The following is a 20,448-nucleotide window of genomic DNA, read 5'->3' on the forward strand; positions in this document are numbered from 1 at the left end:
CTTTATTCCGCTGACGGCCCAGCTCGCCCCACTGCAGGGCACAGGGCCAAGCTTTTACACACTCACCCATGCTCTCTGTGCAGGCCAGTGCGTGCACAGACACATACACACACACACGCGCAGACACACACAAACCCACTCACATACACATCCAAACTCTGGCTCTGAGAGTCAGTCTCTGGGGGGCAAGGGGCTACTCCTCAGCCTGCCCCTGCCTGCCCTTTTATGACAGCACCAAGGGTGGGGGTGGGGCAGGGCCCTCAGCCCCCAGAACAAGTCCCTGTGCAAACTGGAGGAGCCAGCTGGCTTCAGGATGGGGTGTCACATTTCCCCATTCCTGGAGTCCCCTCCTCCAGTTCCTGAGGGAGGGACTACTCTGCCTACCTGGGGGGCCAGACCCCTGCCAGGGCTGGGCCCTATAGAACCCAGGCTTATCCTCCACCTGACCCTACCAGGACCTCCAGCACGGAAGAACAGCGAAGTCTGATGTGCTGGAGATCCCCCACTGGAGAGCAGGAAGGCCTGGGCCCTGAGGGGCTTGGGGAGGGGTCATCACCCCCTCTCCTAATCCATCTTCAATATGAAGAGGTTTGGGGCACACTTCCTGGGGAGGGAGCACAGGCCTGGAGGAGAAGTCCCAGTTTGGGCCTTCCCCAAACTTCCATCTTCTGGGCCACAGCCTAAGGCCAGGCATCCAAAAGTCCAAAAGTCCAGCCGGCTGGTCAGAGTCCCTGCACAGTCCTTGGGGGGCACCCACCCCGTAGGGGTCAGGTGTCAGACCTGCACGGGCAGTGTCTGGTTCATCTGCAGCCGCATGTCCTGGATACTGCTGAGGATCTTCTTCTGATGGCCAGCCAAGGTGACCCCAATCCGGAGCAGGTCTCTGCAGACGGACCAAGGGCATGGTCAGTCCTTTCCCTCCTGCCCCCGACTCGGGGCCCTGCTCAGCGCCCCCTGCCCAGCGCCCCTGCCCAGCCCTTCCAAATCTGAGGCACACTCACTCTGCAGTCATCTGAGCCACCAGGTCAAAGGTCGCAAATCCCGCACTGACAAAGCTCTCCTTGTAGCGCCCCATCTTGATGGCATCTAGCCAGTCACCAACTGTCGTAAAGGTCGTGTAATCCGGGACCGTGCGGTCCAGGAGGGGCTGTGACATGCTGTGGCAAGAAGAGAGACTCAGTGAATCCTAACAGCAAGGAAAGCAGGGGCAGGAGTAGGAACACAGGGTGCCTGGGTGGCTCAGTTGGTCAGGCATCCGACTCTTGATTTTGGCTCAGGTTATGATCTTGGGCTGGTGGGGTCAAGCCCTATGTTGGGCTCTACGACCAGCAGGGAGTCTGTTTGGGATTCTCTCTTTCTCTCTCTCCCTCTGCCACTCCCCCTGCTCACGTATGCGCTCTCTCTCTCTCTCTAACAAATAAATCAATCTTCAGAAGCAGGGTGGGAATAGAGGCAGAGACACTGACCCAGACTGGGCACTGGCGATGACCTTGAGGCTGGCAGCATTGCGGATGAGCTTGTCCAGGGTGTTGACAATCTGGGAGAATTTAGGCCTGAGGTTCCGGTCCCGCACCCAGCAGTCCAGCATGAGCTGGTGCAGGGCTGTGGGGCAGTCCATGGGTGGGGGCAGCCGGTAATCCTGCTCGACGGCATTGATGACCTGAGGCGAGAACAGGGAAACCTCGAGTGAGCTGCCACCTTGCTCCCGAGCTGACTCCCACCTACCCGGCCACTCTGGCTGACCCCACTCACATCCTGGTTGCTCATGTCCCAGTAGGGTCGCTCTCCGTAGCTCATGACCTCCCACATGACGATTCCATAGCTCCAGACATCACTAGCAGAGGTGAACTTCCGATAGGCTATGGCCTCTGGGGCAGTCCAGCGAATGGGGATCTTCCCGCCCTGGTGAGGGGGGCACACGCCCTTCACCCTGTGACTCGGGGCTGCTCCCCAGCCCCAAACCCCTGCCTGGTCGGCCCCGCCCCCAGTCTCCCTCCCAGCTGCTTCCTGTACCAGGGAGCTGGTGTAGGTAGGATCGGAGGGATCATCCTCCAGGAAGCGGGAGAGGCCAAAGTCTGAGACTTTGCAGACCAGGTTGCTGTTGACCAGAATGTTGCGGGCGGCCAGGTCTCGGTGCACATAGTTCATCTCGGACAGGTACTTCATGCCGGCAGCAATGCCCCGAAGCATGCCCACCAGCTGAATGACTGTGAACTGTCCATCGTTGAGCTGGAAGCAACGAGTAGGCTCAGGTGGGCCCATCACCTCCCTACTGGCCCAGGGCCCTCCCAAGACCTTCGTGCCCGCCCATCTGTGCCTCACCTATCCCTGTGACTATGCGTAGAGATTACTGGAAGTAAGCGGCCCACCGTGTGGCAGATGTCTGTGTACAACATCCTAATGAACCCCGGTAAGGATCCAAAGAGCTCTCACCACTCATTTTATAACCAAGGCAGCTCAGACTCAGAGAGGTTAAGTAAAGCCTGAGGTCACACAGGCAGTAGAGGGCAGAGACGGGACAAGAACTTCGGTCTTTCTGGCTCTGAGAACCTGGCTGATCCCCTGCACCGGGCCACCTCAGTAAATAGTTGTAGACCTGAAGAGGGTAGGGTCTGTCTGGCCTTGCAGGAGGGGGTGGTCTACCCAAGGCATCTCTCTGGAGTAGGAAGGGGGCGAGGGCTAGGGGCTGACTCATACCCGGAGGAAGGAGTCCAGGGCGCAGTTCTCCATGAACTCGGTGAGAATCATGACTGGCCGGCTTTTAGTAACCACGCCCTCTAGTCGGATTATGTTGGGGTGGTCAAACTGACCCATGATGGACGCCTCGCTGAGGAAGTCCCGCCTCTGCCTCTCGGTGTAGCCCACCTTCAGCGTCTTGATGGCCACGAACACCTCCCTGCGGCCGGGCTGTTTCAGCCGACCCCGGCACACTTCCCCAAATTCCCCTGCAGGGCACAGGGCACAAATAGGAAGTGGCTTCTGAGTTTGGCCCTATATGCAATGCATGCCGGCCCCTCCCTGGGGTAACACCCCCCTCCCCCGCCTCTCCTCCCCACTGTGCCCTAGGGGACTCACCAGCTCCTATCACCTCCTCAATCTTGACACAGGATACATCGATCTCCTTGGCAAATTCTCGCACAGCCTCATTAGGGTCCTCATAGGTAAAAGGGTCAATGTAAACCTTCATTCCAGGAGCAACTAGAAGAAGAAAACGTGAGCATGAGAGGGGCCAGAGTTTTGGCCTGGGGTGGGGGACAGTGAGGGATACTGCACCTTCCCTGCCCCTGATGGGAAAACATTTCACACCCTCCCTCCTAAGTCTGCTCCGTATTCCTCCCTGCTGGAGTCCCAACTCGCTCCTTCCCCACCCACTCACCGTTCCCTCCATGAGAACTAGTGACCATAAAGGCTAGATACCTAGGATTCTTATTCTTCTTTCTCCCTCATCCCTATGTCAAAACATCTCTCGGATTCATCCCTCTCTCATTCCCACTGCCCCTGACCTTATCCAGGCCTTCAACACTCAGACTATTGCAATAGTCTCCCAGCTGGGCTCTCTGCCTCTGGACTTTTCCCACCAATCTATCCTGCATACCTGTCTCCCTAAAACAATACTCACATTGTATCACTCCCCAGCTTGAGAGCCTTTCGGATTACCTATGGTGGAGTCAAGTCCAAACTCCTCTGCCTGCGTTTCACGACCCTTCGAGAACTGGCCACAACCACCCAGCCTCACTCCCAGGCAGCTGTCAAACCAGTCTTCTCACTGCCCCCACAGTCGGGCACTCTCCCCACCCCACCCACTACCTTCCAGAGGCTCCTCTAGCCAGGAATGCTCTCCCCCACTTCTCTAAACCCTGCTCAACCTGCCTGGCTCAGCTCAGTCCAAGGCCACCTCCTCCAGGAAGGCTTCCTCTTTTCTGAACTCTTACCACCCTTTGTAACAGGAACACCCAGCTTAACACCAAACTGTTTTCTCATTTTTTTCTGTGTACATATCTTGTCTTTCTCCTAGGATTAGCTGCCTTTGAGGAAAGGGGTCACTTCTCATGCGTCTCTGAGGCTGGCAGGAGGGAGGTGGGGGCTCAGGAAAGGGCACTTGAGTGGAAGCAGGAAGGGCTATCTGGAATAGGAGTATGAGGGATGAAATCCTAGGCAGGGAAAAGGCTATCTCTAAGCCCTGCAGTAACCAGGGGAACTTGGGGTTGCGATGGGCAGTATCAGGATGAAGAGAGAAACTTACTGTATTGCTGCAGCTTCTCTGTATACTCCGAGTCAGAGCCGTGCCGCTGCTTCCTGGAAGGGGCGGTGGGGGGGCAGCCTGAGACAAGCCCAACAGCTCCCTCTGTTCAGGGGACCCTTGGGCTCACAGGAGGGGCAGGGCATGCTGGGGAGGACCTGGTGCCTCCTGGGTCTCTGGGCAAAGGGCTCAGTGGACTCGGTCCCCAAGGGGATCTGCCGGGGATCAGGCCAGGGGCATGGACTGGAGAGGGCATGGACTGGAGAGGTGTGGACTGGAGAGGGTCTGGGCCCACCAAGGGCCTCTGTGGCACATGGGCTCTAGGGTATTCCAGGGAAGCTCGCGCCAGCCCATGGCAACAAGCCAGGCCCAGGAGTACCTGAGACAGACGACAGCGATGACCACGACAGCCACCACAAAGACCAGCCCAGCCGTGGCAGACCCCACGATGAGGGGAAGCTGCTCCTGGAGCTGCTGGGCGCCGGAGCCTGGAGACCGGGAGGGAGGGGACTGGGTAAGTGGAGAAACGGAGAGTCTGAGGCAGGCGGGAACAGGAGCAGTGGGGTACGTACCTCTCTCGCTTGTGGTCTCAAACTCAGCCGGACGGCTGTACTGCCCGTAGCCGGCCACGGTGCGGGCTCGCACCTGGACCACATAGCGGGCCTCAGGCCGCAGCCCGTCCAGCTGCACTGAGTTCTTCTGGCTGGTCACCGTGGAAGCAATGCCCTCACTCTGCGACACCAAGAGGGATGAAGCACCTCAGCGGCCCTGAGGCCCAGCAGCCACCCACCAGGGCCCACCTGTGGCTGCCCCAGTACCCAAGACCTGGCTCCCCAGGGTCCCTGACACCATTTGGGGGTCCTCTTCTCACCCCAAGGCCTCCTCCTGCCCCTCAAGGCTCTGACCTTCTCAAAGTACTTCATCTCATAGTCCAGGATGACTCCATTGGGCCGCTCTGGGGGTGCCCAGGACAGGGTCAGGCTGCTGCCTGAACTGCTGTGGAGATGGAGTGTAGGCACTTCGGACGGGGCTGAGGGAAGATGGGCGGGGGCTCACGACGGGCTCCCCAGGACCCGGTGCCCAGGGGACCCCCGGTGGTCCGCTGGCGGGCCCTAGGCAACCGAAGTTCTGTGTGGGAGGAGGAAACGACCCAGGCCCTACCCTCCTGCGTCCCCTCCTCACCGGCCTGGTTGGTGGTGATATTCACGGCCGCGTAGCGGGGGGGCAGAGGGCTCTTGCCCGAGACCCCGTTGACAGCTTGCACCTCGAAGGTGTAGCGTGTGTGAGCCAGCAGATGGCTGATGTGGACCCGGCGCTCAGTCAGTCCCAGCTGCCGAGGCACAAACTCCACATTGTCATCGCAGCGAGAGCAGGCTGAGGTGCCCCCAGCCCCGGGGCCCCCGCGGCACTTCTTGCAGATGACGTTGTATAGGAGGTCATCCCGGCCCCCCAGGTCCCGGGGCTCGCTCCACTCGAGGATCAGTGTGGTCTCATTCACGTTGGAGATCACACCCCGCGGGGGAGATGGCACAGCTGTTGGGAAGGCAGAGGGAGAGGGCAGTGAGCGAGGGCCTCAGCACTGCCCTCCCACTCGGAGTTCCTGTGTCCAGTAAGCAGTTTCCTATGGCCTTACTCTTGTCTCTGCTTTAATAAGCATAAGAGCTTTCCTACACTTCTCCATTAGGAAGATTCGATTTAGCCTTCAAGGCCAAACTCGAGATGTTACCACTTCTTGGAAGACTTCCTCAACTCTTCTCCTTCCTGTCCTCTGCACCCCTGTAACACAATTCCTGGGCATCCTTCCAGCCCGGCCCTTAGCACATTATATGGTCTTTTATCTGTTTTTGCCTGTTTCTCCCACCAGGCTGCAAGCTCCTTTAGGATGGCGACTGTATCTTAAGTCTCCTCTGCATCCCTGGCACCTGGCACAATGTCTGACACCAAAGACCAGAGCAGGGAGAAAGCAGGGCACTAGGCTGCCCCACAGATGTGAGGCCCCCTCCACGGTTGGGGTTGGGCCAAAAGAACAGCAGTTCTACACAGTGGAAGGAGGGAAGGGCCACAGGCCCCAGTGGCTCCGGATGCCTGGCTAGGAGCTAGTGGCTGCTTACTTGGTGTTGGTGGAAAGGCTGAGCCGGCTGACCTAGACTCTGGCTCAGGGCCAGTCGCTTCTCAGCTGCACCATGCTGCACACCACATAGAACCTCCCCAAGCCTCAGCTTCCCTGTCCGAATAGTAGTTCTTCACAGCAACCATCTCGGCCCCCCTGAGGGAAGGCCTGCAGCAGGGCTGAGTGAGGCCACAAGTTCGCTTACTGGTACAGGCACTGTCTGCAGAGTCCGAATCCGCTCGGTAGAAGTTACTGTGGCAGGTGCAGATGCTGGCTGCTGGCGAGGTGGTGCGGCTATTGGGGGGGCAGGAGAGGCAGGGCCCCTCTCCCTGCTTCGCCTTGTAACTCCCAGGGGGACAGGCTGTGGGGTAGAAGACGATGGATGTGCTCTTCAGATCGGTGAGAATCTAGCCCTACCCCAGCACAGCTCCTGGCTCCCTCTACCTCCCAGACAGTGGGGGGGGGGCTCTGCTAGGATTGCCTAACCCCGGTGCAGCTACAAAAGGCCCTTTTGCCCCATGCAAACCCCACGTCAGCGGATTCCTCCCCGCCCCGGGCCCCCACCCCTACCCCGGGGCCTCACGGGCAAAGACGTCAGCCCCATCACCTGGGCAGCCTGGACTTGTCGAGGCACGGAAGGGAGAGGGAAGGAAGAGGAGGGGTGGGGAAGAGACCACTGGCAGGCTGGCCGCACCCTCTACTCTGCCATTTTGCCCCCGGCCCTGCAGAAACTTGAGAAAAATCACCCCTCGGACCCTCATGGCCACCCCAGAACAGCCAGAGGTGGGACCTTGTTCCCAGGACCAGCCTCTCTCCCCACCCACCAGTTGCAGGGGAGCAGCTCCTTCCTGCCCTTGGGCAGGGGTGGGGGGCTGAGCAGGGGTGAGAAAAGGGGAAAAAGACAGCGGGCAGGAAGGCTGGGGTCACCAAGAGTTCAGAGGCCTCAAAGCATCCACAAGGGGCACCCCAGGACCCAAAGCAAGGCCGAGCTGAGTGCCTGAACATCCCTTCTCCTCAGTGTCCTCTCTTGCCATCTACACTAGGGCCCCCGGTGGTCGGCTGTGGGGTTCTGCGTATCTCTGACAGCCATATAATTTATTATTCAAACTGGAATATTTTGAGAGTGAAAGGGGCTGCTAAGAATAATCATCATGAGCATACGCCAGGACGACCCAGACACATGAAAGCATATGGTCACTCTAACCACACACGGCTGGCCCAGGGGAGGTCCTCCAGAGTGTGGAGTGCCCAGACTTGGGGCTGTGCTCTTCTCCGGGGGGTACATCTCCCCTCACTAAGGTGATGTTCACCCAAGCTCTTTCGAGCCAGTGGGGGAGGGGGCAGAGGCCAGGCCAGGCCGGTTGCTATGGGAACCAGCATGCATTTCCTGCCAGGGACCTGCAGAGTGTTAGCCCCTCTTCAGGCTGTCAGGCTCTTCACCTCCACCCCCTTTCTCCACTTAGGAAGAGGAAGTCTGGGGCAGGCTCCCATAGAGAAGTGGAGAGGGGCCGGGCAAGGCACTATTCACCTTTCCATGACAACATCCCACGTGAGGCCTCCTAGCCACCCCCCACCCCTGCAAGTGCCAAGGCAGAAGGGATAGAAGGCAAGGCCCTCAGCATCTTGCCCTGCACAGCAGAGCCCTGGACAAGGCCAGAGCCCCAGCTCCCCCATTTCCTGCTCTGATACCTTGACTGTTGTTGTTCTCAGAGACCCTGCGTCCTTACTGGTAGCACTGGGGAGATAACTGGACTCTACCTTATGAGATTGTGATGAGGCTCAAATAAGAGCCCTTTGTGACTGGGTTTTATAGCTAGAAGTCTAGCATGCTGTAAGGTCTTAGGAGTCTTGGCAAGCCACCACAGACAAGCCTCCTAATTTCCTCCTGAATGAAGTAAAGACAAGAGAATCCCTGTCCCCCACACATCCCCAGGTTCCCGAGAGAGTCATGGCTGACACTTCGGTGGTGATGGTGTTGCCATGTGCCAGGCACTGAGCTTCACATGCATCAACTCACTTAAGATCCCTACGAGTCCACAGAGGAATCACCACTATGGTCCCCCTCTAGCACACGAGGAAACCAAGGTTCGAAGAGTAAGTAACCTGCCCAAGGTTCCATCAGTTCTAAGTGACAGATCAGGACTCCGACTTCAGGGACCGGGCCCCCAATCTCTGTGCTGTCAACTCGGCCTCTCAAGGAGGAGAAGAGACACCAAGGTAAAAGGGCCAAGCGGGAGTGCCCATAGCTCTGGGGCCCAGCTGGTACATGGCTTGGGCCCCAGTACCCCCTCCCCCATCCCCCAGGCCAGTCCCCACTCACGGCGGCACTGGGAGTCCTTGGCAGCTGGCTCGTGGCCGGCGGCACAGGTGCAGGCACCCACAGGCACCATCCACTCCCCGTCGCCGTTGCAGTAAAGCTTGAGTGGCACAGACACCTCCACAGCATTGGCAACGCACGTGCCGGGGGCGATGACCAGAGAGGTGGGCTCGGCCCCTGTGAGGGTCTCGGGGAAAAGGGCGAAGCCTGCGGTGGTGGACGCACACTTCTTGTAGAAGGCACGCACGGAGATGAGTGACATGCAGGCGCCCTGGTCCTGGAAGGCCAAGTAGAAGCCGGCCTTGGAGAGCGGCCCGAAGCTTCGCACCTTGGTGTTGACGCGGCCGGTGTCAAGCCGCGAGAAGCTCTCGTCAGGCGCGATGGTGTCCACCTTCACGTAGGGGTTCTCCATCCAGAAGGGCGAGGAGGCCGAGGCCACATCGCTGTCAGCCTCGTAGTAGAAGAGGTTGAAGGTCTCTTTGCAGGAGCCAGGGATGTTGGGGATGCTGTTGCAGTCACGCACGGTGAACTTGAGCTCCACGTAGACGCGCTGCACCTCCCGCCGCCAGATGAAGCCCGTGCGAAGCCAATTGTTCTGGCTGGACTCCCGCACGTTGCACACCTGGTATGTGCGGATGGGGTTCATGGCCTCATCGTAGCCACTCACCTCTTCCCACTGTGCCGGGACCAAGTGAAAAGGACAGAATGAGTGCCAGGTGCCTACCCCATGCCCAGATACGTATGTGCTTCACTGAGATGCGTCTGTGGTGAACTGGCCTGAGCATGCAGGCTACACGGGTCCAAATCCCAGTCCCTGCTCAGTGACTATGGGTCAAGTCACTTAACCTCCCTGTACCATAGTTTCCCCATCTGTAACATGGCGAGAATGAAGACATATGAGGAATAAGGGACTTTACGTGAATAAAGAACTGAGAGCATTTGATAAGGACTATGGGACTATCAGCTGTAATATTTGTTATCTTCATGCCTCAGTTTTGCTGTCTATTAAGTAGGGCTGATTAGACGTAAATGACGTAGTAGGGAATCAAATCAGGTTAATATATATAATGGGCCTGTGACAATGTCCCATACAGAGCACACGTTCAATAAACACGGGCTGTCACCATCACATTTAACCTTCACTGCAACCCCATGAGAAGGTATATCTGTTGTCCCCATTCTATGGAAGAGGGAGCCAAGACTCTCTGGAGTAGAGACTTGCCCAAGGTCACACAGTCAGGTCTGATGAATGAGAGCCTGGAATGCCATCCTACCCCAGGGTTTCAAAACTCAGGGGGGTTGTGAAGTCCATCTAGGGGGGTTAATTAGAGTATTTTAGAAATGTCAGAGGGGGCGCCTGTGTGGCTCAGTGGGTTAAGCCGCTGCCTTCGGCTCAGGTCATGATCTCAGGGTCCTGGGATCGAGTCCCGCATCGGGCTCTCTGCTCAGCAGGGAGCCTGCTTCCATCTCTCTCTCTCTCTCTCTGCCTGCCTCTCCATCTACTTGTGATCTCTATCAAATAAATAAAATCTTTAAAAAAAAAAGAAATGTCAGAACTACAGGAATTTAACTGCTAAGAAATGGAAGCCCAGAAAAGTGAACTGCCTTGCTAAAAGTCACAAAGCAAGTTAAAGATCCGGAGCCAAGGTTTCCTGGTCCCCAAGCCAGTGACCTACCCAGGGACCCAGGAAGGAGGGAGATGGTTAGAGAAGACAAGCAAAGCACTGTCAGCCAGGAAAGGGATGGGGACAGGCTGAAGGTGGGCTGAGGGGTGGGCAGAGGGAGAACAGGACAAAGACGGTGTGTGTGGGGAGGAGGACACAGGCAGACTGAAAGCTGAAAGGGTGAGAAACACCCATAGGCAAAGAAGGAAGGTGACAGGTGCAGAGGACCGGGAAACTGATAGGCAAGGGGCAGAGGCAGCCCTTCTTCAGCCCTGGTGAGGCAAGGGGCATGAACACTGGTGGAGGAAGTAGCCCCCGACACTCAGGGGACATGGTGGGGAAGGCTTACCCCACTTTCTGGATGAGATGTCCATGCCAACTCTGATGTCACCCACTTTGTGTCCATGAGGGTTTCTGGGGAGAAAGAGAAGAACAGAGGTCAGAGGCCATGCTCAGGGTGGGGAGAAGGAGGTTGTCCAAGAAAGGCCAGGATACCAGGAAGTGATTCCCACCAGGCACTACCCCATCCCACCCCACTCCCAAGTCCTCGAAGCTCTCAGCCACCCTTCCCTGAAGAAAGCCTGCAGCCACATCCCAGAAACTTCAGACACCAAAGATTTGAGCCATCATATTGTTGGAGATGGGTGTGTACTACTGACCCCAGCCCAGGTCATAGAGGCAAAAGCCAGGCCCAGTTCACACACCTACAGGCTCAGCTAATCTCCACACAAAGGGGTAGCAGGCCCTTTATCCTGGAACAAAGGACCCTGTGCTTCAGAGCCTGCTGCCCAGGCCTCCCCTGACTCCATTCTCAACACAAAGGCCTGGCATCACATATGCCCAGGGGAAGGGATGGGTAGTTACAGGGCAGAGCCTGCTTCCAGCTGGCCTCCCACTCAACCACCTCTGGGGGATGGGGCATGAATACTCTCTGAGGCTAGGCTGAGGGCCACCAAGACCCAGACCAGCTCCTCGAGAGCTAGTTCAGTTCTTGCCACAGTCCTTGGATAAAGTGCGTTGTGCACCCCTTTTATAGGTGAGAAAACTGAGGCTCAGATAAAGTCAATATATGGCCTAAGGTAAAACTGCTAGGACTTGGGGTAAAGGGTTGAAAGGTAGCTGACCCCATAGCTAACCACTTAACCAGAGCACTCTGACTGCAAAGGGAAGAAGAGAGAAAGGAAGAACAGAGAAAGCCTAGAAAGATATGTATAACCTTTAAGTCCCAACCCAGCTCTCAGCCACCCTGCCCTGGAGAAGAGCCTGCAGCCACATCTCCAGAAATGTTAGACACCAGAGATTTGAGACATCAGGTTGGCCTCCTCCAGGAAGCCTTCCCTGAACCACCAAATTAAGGTTAGATGCCTTCTTCTGTGCATCCAGGGCTGGGAGCCTTGTCACAGTACTGATCCTATTCTAAGCTTCAGTTTCTCATCTGTTTCCCCCTGCTCAGCCATAGGAGGGGCCCATTAATGTTTCTGACATAAACTCAATCCCCAAGGAATCGGGTTCAGGGTTCTGGCTAGACAACTCTGCTCTCTGAAAGGAGAGGGATGCCAACACCTTTCTTAGAGCCTGGGAGACTTCCTCTCTGCCCAGAGCTGGAAGAGGGCAGGTTGGGGCAGCCCAGGAAGAGAAAGACCCAAACCCCCCAGATTCCAGGCTTATGGTCTTCACTGATTTCCTGCGCTCTGGGTCTGAGCTGAGGATGGCGGGTGAGGTGGTTGTGGCCCAGACCCTCATGCAAGGCCAAGTTGGGGGGAGGTTCCCTCCTCTTCCATCAGAGATGGCTGGTCCCTGGAGGACCCAGTTGCAGGGTGAGCCGTCCCAGCCCCATGGGTCAGTGGCCGGACAGGCCTCTCTGGCACACAAACAGACACACACAGACATCTGGTAGGGGTCTACGGGAGGCAAGCAGAGATGGGCAGAAGCAGGGGCCCAGAGACAGGCAGGGAGAGAGGTGGTGGGGCAGGGGCCTCGCCGAGGCGGACGGTGGGAGAGCTGGAAGGATGTGCAGAGCCACTGGCTAGGACCAGACAGTGCGGTGACCAGTTGAGGACTACAAAAGACGGTGAGGTGGAGAGACAAGGAGGCCCAAGGAGACAGAGACAGAGGGAGGTTTCCAAGTAGCCTCTTCCTCAGCCAGCAGCCCAGAGCGTTCCGGTCCCTGGAGGCAGGAGAGCCAAGCGCACACCCTCCCCCCCAAGCCAGCCAGCCAGCCAGCCAGTCCGCCTGCTTGTCTGCCCGCTGCCCGCTGCCCGCCACCCGCCCGCCTGAGCAGGCAGGGGCTCCCACCGCTCCCTCAAGCTGCCTCCCTCCTCCCTCTCCCTCACTTCCTTCTGCTCAGCCTGTGCCAAACCCATCTGGAACTGTTTAAACCCAAATATTCAGCCCCCTCCCCCCTCCAGCCAGATTCCTCCACAGTTTAAAACAAGCCCTGTGCTGGCTCTGAGAGGACGGTGGGGCTCGGAGGGGCGGGAGGGGATGATGGGGAGGGGGAAGGGAGGGGGGGCCGGGGTGGAGGGAGGCTCTTCATTTCTGTTTAATTTCTGGGGAGCGGGAGAGGGAGGGGGCGGGGATCGGCGCTTGGCCATCGCTCAGCCTTGGCCATCGCTCAATCTCGGCACATTTTTCCCATTAATGAGGAGAGGACTTGGATTTCGAGTCATGTGTGCCCGAGGAAGGGCTCCGGTCACCCTGGTGGGGAGGGGGCTTGCTCTCTGGGGAAGGGGAGGGGACTGCTCCCTTCAGCAAGAGGTAGACCCTGAGGTGCTTGTGTCCCAGCCTCAGGAAGGGCACAGAGGGGTCCCAGAATCCATCTGTGTGGCACTGGGAGAGACAGACCCAACCCAACAGAGCCCACCTTTCCTCCGCTACATGTGTGCCGCACACGCGTATGCGGACACAAGCTGGGGTGAAGTATATGAGGTACCGGAGGTAAGGACAAGAGAGGACTGAGAGAGCAATCTCCAAACTCCCCAGCTGCCAATCACACCCCCATCCTCCTCTCTCCCCCATGTGGCTGCTGGAGGGAGACCAAAAGGCCGGCAGCCACTCTCCGGTACCGGGCTCTGTCGGGCCAGAAACCCCACCGGCCCTTCCAAAGTGAGCAGGGGAGTGGACAGCAGGCCTGGGGGCTTTCCAGGATGGAGCTTCAATGTGCAGAAGTAAACCAGCACCCCTTTCGGGTTTCCAAAAGGCCACAGAGAACGGACACGTGGCGCAAATCACACACACGAGCACTCCCCAGTTCTCCATGGCTGGGCTCATTCTCTGCCGTGGGGGCCAAAGAATGACAGGTCAACACATGTAGTGGACAAAACACACAAAGCCACAGCCGCCCGCAAACACACACACACACACACACACACACACACACACACAGCTTCATAATCAGCCATGGTCTGTCTTTTTCAGACACACAGACGCATATGGTACAAACAGATCTGTCTTCCTCAGACACTCACATACAGTGAAGCCCTCCTTTACACCGATTTGGTTTGCCTTAGGCAAACACTCACTCTTACAGTCTTCACGTGTGCGGATTTCCAGAGACATCTACGTACGGAGGGCACGCACACCGAACGGTGCGTTCTCCTTACACACCCAACTGCACACGATTGCCAGCCTCGAGTGACAGTCTTGAGTGTAGTCAAGTGCAAACGCAAACACCAGCTTCTCCATACAGACTCAATGACGTGCTCTCACGCAACCACACATGAGCCTGGGCCGCATACTCATACGTGCCCTGGGAGCTCGCAGACAGCGCTGAGGCCAGCACCTACAGTTTGGATAAAGCCTCCAAGGCCCATCCTCCACACACACGCAACACACATACACACACCAAGCATGTTCTTTCTGTGAGCTGAGTCTCCAGGTGGGGTGGAGGAAGGGCCAGGAGAAGGCAGCGTCTGCTAAGAAGGGAGAGGGACTAGACCAGTCTTGGCCAGAGGTGCAGGGAAGGAGCAAACCCCAGACCTGCTATCTATGGCCCTGGCCCAGGCGGGAGCTGTCACCAGTCCAAGTCACAGGGCTGGGGGCAGGACAGGGGCATGAAGATGGTTCTGGGTGTGGCTGGGTGTGGCCTCCCCAGGTACCGCCCTGCCAGTACAATGGCACTGTCCCCAGCACTGAGCCCCTGCAGCGGGGCGGGGGCGGCATCACTTAGACACTTAGCCCCAGGAGCTTTGGGCAACCCTTCCATACATATGTTGGGTACCCAGCAAGAAGAGCCCCCAGTCTGTGTCTGACAGCCTCCCTGGGCAGCCCAGGTGTAGCTGGGAAACAGCCACCAATCCCAGTAAAGGGCCAAGTCCACACAGCTTTATGGGGGCTGCCAGACTCCACAGTACCCCAAGTCACAGAGAACACACTGCTCTGGGTCCGTGAGACCCAGGAAATCAAAAAACCCCTGAGACAAAAGCAAGAAGCCCAAGCTCCAGATGAGGGACTTGATGGGAGTGGAGAAGGTCACGCTCCCAGGCAGGTGGACAGAGAGGCAGAGCCTGGACAAGGAGGCGCATAGCCCTGCCTGCAAAGAGAGGGAGAAAACCCCCTGCCAGCCCTGAGTTTGTCCCCCTCCTCCCTGAGGGGCTCCTCACCTCGGCCAACCAACCCAAGGGATCTGTCCCATCTTCTCCCTGCTTGCCCCTACCCTGTATGTAAGCAGACATACATGATATACCAAGCCGCACACTCAGGGTGGTCAGCCTGAGGAAGAAGGGAGCCTGGGTTGGGGGGAGGGTTGCTATGGGACCTAGAAAAGCCTAACTCACCCCAAGTTACCTCTCCCTTTCTCTGCCCATGGCCCTCGATGCTGGGGTGGAGGGGAGGGGAGCATCTCAAAACAGAGAACACATTTTGTTTTCCATTCCACCCCTCAGATCGTGGGGATTTATAATTAAATAAACCTGAGAGGGAGAAGGGAGGAGAAAGCACAGAGCAAGGAGCCCAGATGCCTCCATGTTCGTCCATGCCCCCACCCTAGCCCTGGCCTTGTCAGCCAGCCAGCTGGGACCCAGGACAGACGGACAGCTAGCCCTTCGCCGGCATCCCAGCCACAGTGGGTCTGGCCAGGGGTCTGGGGGCAGGAGGCAAGAGGACATCTGGGGCCAAGGCAGCCCCTAGGGGCAGGGGGCCTCTCCCACCCCATCAGGTGCCCAGCTGTACCGAGTCCCCCCCACCGCCACCCCCCCCCCACCTCCCCAGCTGCCCAATCCCGACAAACCAGTTTGACTCAGCACAACAGGCAGGGCTACAATTTTCAAACTATGCAGGCCTGGTGATTCAGCCTCTTCATGCTGTTTAATTAGTGTAAGGCCGGGTGGCGGAGGCCTTGCCTTGCCCACGGCAGCTTAGGCTCTAGCTCCCTGCTGCTGAGGCCACAGAGCCGGTGGTGGCAGCAGCCCTGGCTGAAGGGAAGGCAGTGACAAGCAAACTGGTTCCCCCAAATACCTGCCACTGTCCTTCAGCGGCTGCTCTGAGGTGCCAGCTCGTGACAGACAGGGATGGGGTGGGGGCCGCCAGAGGCGACTCGATGCGTGAGCCAGCCCCAGAAATCCCAGGCCTGGCGTGCCCTCTCAGGGAGCACCTCCTGGGGGTCACCACTGCCGCCTCTGAGAAAGAGAGGGACACACATGCTACCTCCTTCCCTTGCACCCCACGTGCTCTGCAGCGGTCCCCACCTCTCACACCTGGCAACCAGGTCTCCCCCTCAAAAGGGTAGGCTCTCAGCAGACCTCTCCCCGGTCCCACGTGTAAGTGTCCCACGGACCAGACATCCTTCCCCTTTCCATGCCTGTTCCTGGTCTGCTCGCCTTCCGGTTCGTGGTCCTGGAGGGGAGAAGGATCTTGCCTCGGGGGACTGGGAGACGCTACTCGAAGGGAGAGTGGGCAACAAGGTGGCTCTGTTTCCCTATGACTGAGGGTAAATCTGAGGGCAAAATTGGTCTGTGTTTGCACAGGGAGGGAAGCAATCAGAGGGCAAAGGGAGGGGAGTTTTTTCAACCAAGAAGGACAAGCAAGGACCCTGGCTCCATCCTCAAGAAAAAATGATGAGGTCCTTGGATGCTGCCTTGGGGGACCCCAAGTGTGTAGGGAGGAAGAGCAACCAGGTGCTAGACAGCACCTAACCAGGGCATCCATGACAAAACAGTACGCACAACTCAGGACTCCTGGCTCTAGGTATAAAAGCCCCCAGATGTGGAGAGCCAAAAGGCTCCCCTAGGCCCAGGGCAAGCCAAATCCTGGCAAAGCCAAATGGAAGGCTGGAGCCTACACCCCCTGCCTGTAAAGCTTGGGAGTAGGGAAGCTCCTAACTAGCCCCGCCCAATGGCCCTAGCCCAGGACCACCAAGTCTTCCCACCTCACCCTTCAAGCTCCAGACATGGCTGGGGGATGGGCAGGACACAGAAGCTGCCCCGGACCCAGCTCTCATCCCATCCCAATCCCATTGCTCCCAGAGCTGAAGGGAGATGGAAGAGGCAACAACTTGCTCTTCAGATCAATCTTCCCCCATCACCCCCCCAACCCCTTCCTCTAACCTCTCTCCAGCAGGTAAGGCACACACCAGCTTCACTTCTGCCCCTGCTCAAGGGGCAGACCCCAAGATAATTATAATAGCACTTAATCCCTGAATAATAATGGCTGTGTGCTAAGTACACACATTAAGGACTCAATCTTCACTATAACTCTAGGATAGTGGGTACTACCACTATCGCATCTCAATATGAGGGAGAACTGAGTGGGGAGGCATACTTCTGTGTGGGGCTCCATGCCCCAAAGTATCTCTTTTTCCTTTCATTCTTGAGCACACACACTGAAAACCCTAAGGTCTGAGATATGGCAGAAGTAAAGGAACTGGTAAAAGCCACACACGGAAGGCACCCCACACTGGCCTGGCCTCCCAGCCACCACCTACCCAGTCAGGGAGTAGCCCCAAACACAGCTGGGGTGAGGGGGAAGGAGGGACAAAGTTGGGGCCCTGCTGCCTGCTCTTTCCTGTGCTGCTACTGCTCATGGGCCCTCCAGTCAGCCCAGTCAGCCCCTCAGCTCCTCGGCCCCAAGGCCTGGATGCCAAGCTCCCAGCTATGGCCTGCCGCTGAGGGTCTAACAGATTGTGAGGAGTGCAGAGGAGGAAAAAAGGAAGGAAGGAGTGAGCCTCTTTAGGCAGTCCTTGCTCCCCAGACCCAAACCACACCCCTGCCACCCCACTGTCAGCAGCAGCACCCACCACACCTGACAAGGAGGGTCCCGTGCCTAGCACACAGAGTCCCATAAGCACCTGTGCCTGTGTGGCCCCTCCTGGGCTAAGACACAGAGACACAGACCTGAGAACTCCAACAGGCTCCCTGGCTCACACCCTTGAGGCAATCAACAACAAAGCCCCACACTGGTTTCTCACGCCTGAGATCCTATCACACACATGTGGGCGCGACCTCAGTGTTTCTGCTGGGATTTGCATGTGTCCACCCGTGTGAACCGGCCTGTCAGCGCCGGTGGTGGCCGGTGGGCTCCGAGATAAAAGGGGTTGGGGGTTTGTAGGAACGTTTCCCAGAGAGAAAACTGGAAAGCACCAGAAGATGCCTTTCTCTCGGAACTGTGCCCTTTTTCCTTTAAGTTTACCAGTTGTGAACATACAAACAAACCAAGCTACACAGAATTCCTATTTTGTTCCTGTACTAAGAAAGTGACTAGACGTGCTGTTAAAGACGCCAAAACTAAGTACTGTCTATATTCCAATGTCACACAAATTTCTGTGGTGTCCTATCCTCCAGATAGATTAAGGTCTTCTCTCCTTTAATGGCTCCAAATTTTTAGGAAACCCTGTGTGTGTGCGTGTGTCTATTGTCTGTGACCAGTGTCAGTGCCTCTCTCTCCCGCAGGCTCCTGTCAAGTGGCCACATGTGTGTGAGCTCTCCCACCAGGGCCAACAGCATCCTGTTCCCCCAAGTACAGTCGTTTGGAAGTTGGAGCCACCCGCTCAGCACCGTCTGGATCGGTTTCACACAACCTACTGAGAAACTCGGCCTTTCCCCACCTCCAAATGGGGCAAATCCCTGAACCTCGGGGGTCCAACGAAGACCCGAACATTCCCATGTCCTGCTAGAAGGCGGAGAGCCGCAGAGCAGCGCGCACTGCCCGTGGGGGCAGCACCTCGTGTGTAACTGGCGCTCCATAAACCATAAACAATAACAGGCCCCCGCCTCTCCACCCCCGCAGCCATCCCCCGACAAAGCAGGGTGCACGCACTCACACCTCTCACAGTCGACTCCAACGGGTTCCTAACCAACACCGCCCCCCAGCCTGGGAGTCCCGCTTCGCCCCCACCCGCCACAGCCCCGCGGCATTCTCGGAGGCCCCCCGCCTCGCCCGGTGGGTCGCCCACACTTCCTCGCCTCCCGGGGCAGCTTAGGGCTCCGCTCCTCTGCGGTGAGTGCGGGGTTCTCCCCCATGAGCTCACAGCGGTTCTGTGACTTTCGGGGACGCTCAACCCGAGTCGAGCTGCCCGAGATCCACGACTCACGTACCGCGGGCCTCTGGGCCAGCTGGAGCCTGCGAGGCGGCTACGGGGGCGATCTCCCCACCCCATCCTCCGGCCCCCGGAGCGGCGCGGGTGACGGAACCTCCTCCGACGTGCGCCCAGCCCGCATCTGACCCACAGCGTGGGTCCTCTCCGGCCTAGCTCGGGCGACCCCGGCCACCGTAAGCCTCGGATGCGCCCCCCGACGCCGCTCACCTTCCAGCGCCCGGCAGCCGGCGGGCAGCAGCAGCGGCAGCAGCAGCAGCGGAGGGAGCAGCGGCAGGAGCCCCGGCGGCGGCGGCGGTGGCGGCGGCGGGCGGGCTCGGGCCATGGCCGGGGCGGGCTCCGGGAGCCGAGCCGGGCCGCGCCGGGCCGCGCCGGGCCGCCGGGCTGCGGGAACCCGGGGAAGGGTCCGCTTCGCGGGCTCCGAGGAACGCTCGCGTACGGTCCCAGGAGATCCGGGCAAGGAGAGGGTGCGATCCAGGCGGGCGGCTCCGAGACCCAGGCGGCGGCCCGAGCCTGGCGATGCTGGGGGATGCAGGCAGGTCGGACCCGCGGGAATCTGGACGGACCGGTCCAGGAGGATCCCGGGCGCTGGAGAGCTCGGAGCCGGAGAACTCCGGGAGGCGGGCCGGGGCGGGAGGGCGCAAGTGGTGGTAGTTCGCGGGCACAGTTATCCGGCGGTCTGCCGCGGGCCCGACTCGGATCCGGGGCTCCGGGTGCGCGCGCCGTCCGGGGTCCGAGCAGGGTTCTTGCAGCGCCGCTCACGTACTCACTTCTGCTGTCCCCAGCGCCGGCGCTGCCGCTCTGGGCGAGAGGGGCGGGACCGACCTCCTGCCTGTCAGCGCCTTGGCCCCGCCCCTAGCCTCGGGCCGCCCACTCACAGACCGCCAGGAGCGCGGCTTCGTCCTCAGGAGCTCTCCGCTGGAGTTCAGTTGGCGGCGCCTCCATCAGGCACACCTTCAGGGTCTCCGAAGCCTGGAGTGGGCGGAGCCAAGAAAAAGATGAATTAGATTGGGCGGAGCGATGCTGTCAATCAGACGGAAAACCCGCCTCCTGTTTCCCATTGGCCTTTAATAGCCGAACCGGAGTCCGAAGAGGGGCCGGTCACATACAACGAGCTGAGGGCGCCCCCCTGTGGCCCGTACGCTCCCAGGGACGCCCCCACGTGGCTATCTTTTCTCCAGGCGCCTCCAGACCCTAACCTCGAGTTTAGGCACTTCAAGTGGGGGGCCTATCCACAACACATCCTTCAACCAGGGCCTTCTGCTCTTTTATTCATTCAATCAATCATTCATTCATTCATTCAGCCGTTCTCTGAGCGAAGACTCTATTACTGAGGGTGCTACAGCAATCGACAGAGGTCTGTGTTCTCTGGGAGCTAGTTTAGTGGTGGAGGCGGGCATTAAGTCATCCCAGCAGAACAGAAGACAGAGTTGCCAGAGCACATGTGACGGGGATAGCTATGTCTGGCCCTGAGTGAAGGACATTTCAGCTGAAACATGAAAGATGCATAGTAGGTGAAGGATGTGTGTTTAGAGACAGGGTCAGGATGGGGTGGCTGTTTCAGACACAGCAAACACACTTTGTGCGACA

General features: G+C 58.4%; 1 protein-coding gene across 1 annotated transcript; it reads right to left on the minus strand.

The window, feature by feature from the left end:
• Positions 1-689: 689 nt before the first annotated feature.
• On the minus strand, positions 690-19,183 carry EPHB3 (EPH receptor B3). The gene is made up of 16 exons (XM_059391375.1): positions 19,069-19,183; positions 10,681-10,745; positions 8,671-9,343; positions 6,556-6,711; positions 5,423-5,773; positions 5,146-5,270; positions 4,813-4,972; positions 4,620-4,728; positions 4,244-4,296; positions 3,076-3,198; positions 2,698-2,945; positions 2,014-2,229; positions 1,753-1,902; positions 1,467-1,660; positions 1,002-1,157; positions 690-883 (listed from the first exon to the last, which is right to left on the minus strand). The coding sequence occupies exons 1-16, from the start codon at positions 19,181-19,183 to the stop codon at positions 775-777; spliced, it is 3,003 nt and encodes a 1,000-aa protein (XP_059247358.1). The 3' UTR covers positions 690-774.
• Between the last annotated feature and the right edge of the window lie 1,265 nt (positions 19,184-20,448).

Source organism: Mustela nigripes, chromosome 2 (genome assembly GCF_022355385.1).
Source record: "Mustela nigripes isolate SB6536 chromosome 2, MUSNIG.SB6536, whole genome shotgun sequence".
In the NCBI taxonomy this organism is placed as follows: domain Eukaryota; kingdom Metazoa; phylum Chordata; class Mammalia; order Carnivora; family Mustelidae; genus Mustela; species Mustela nigripes.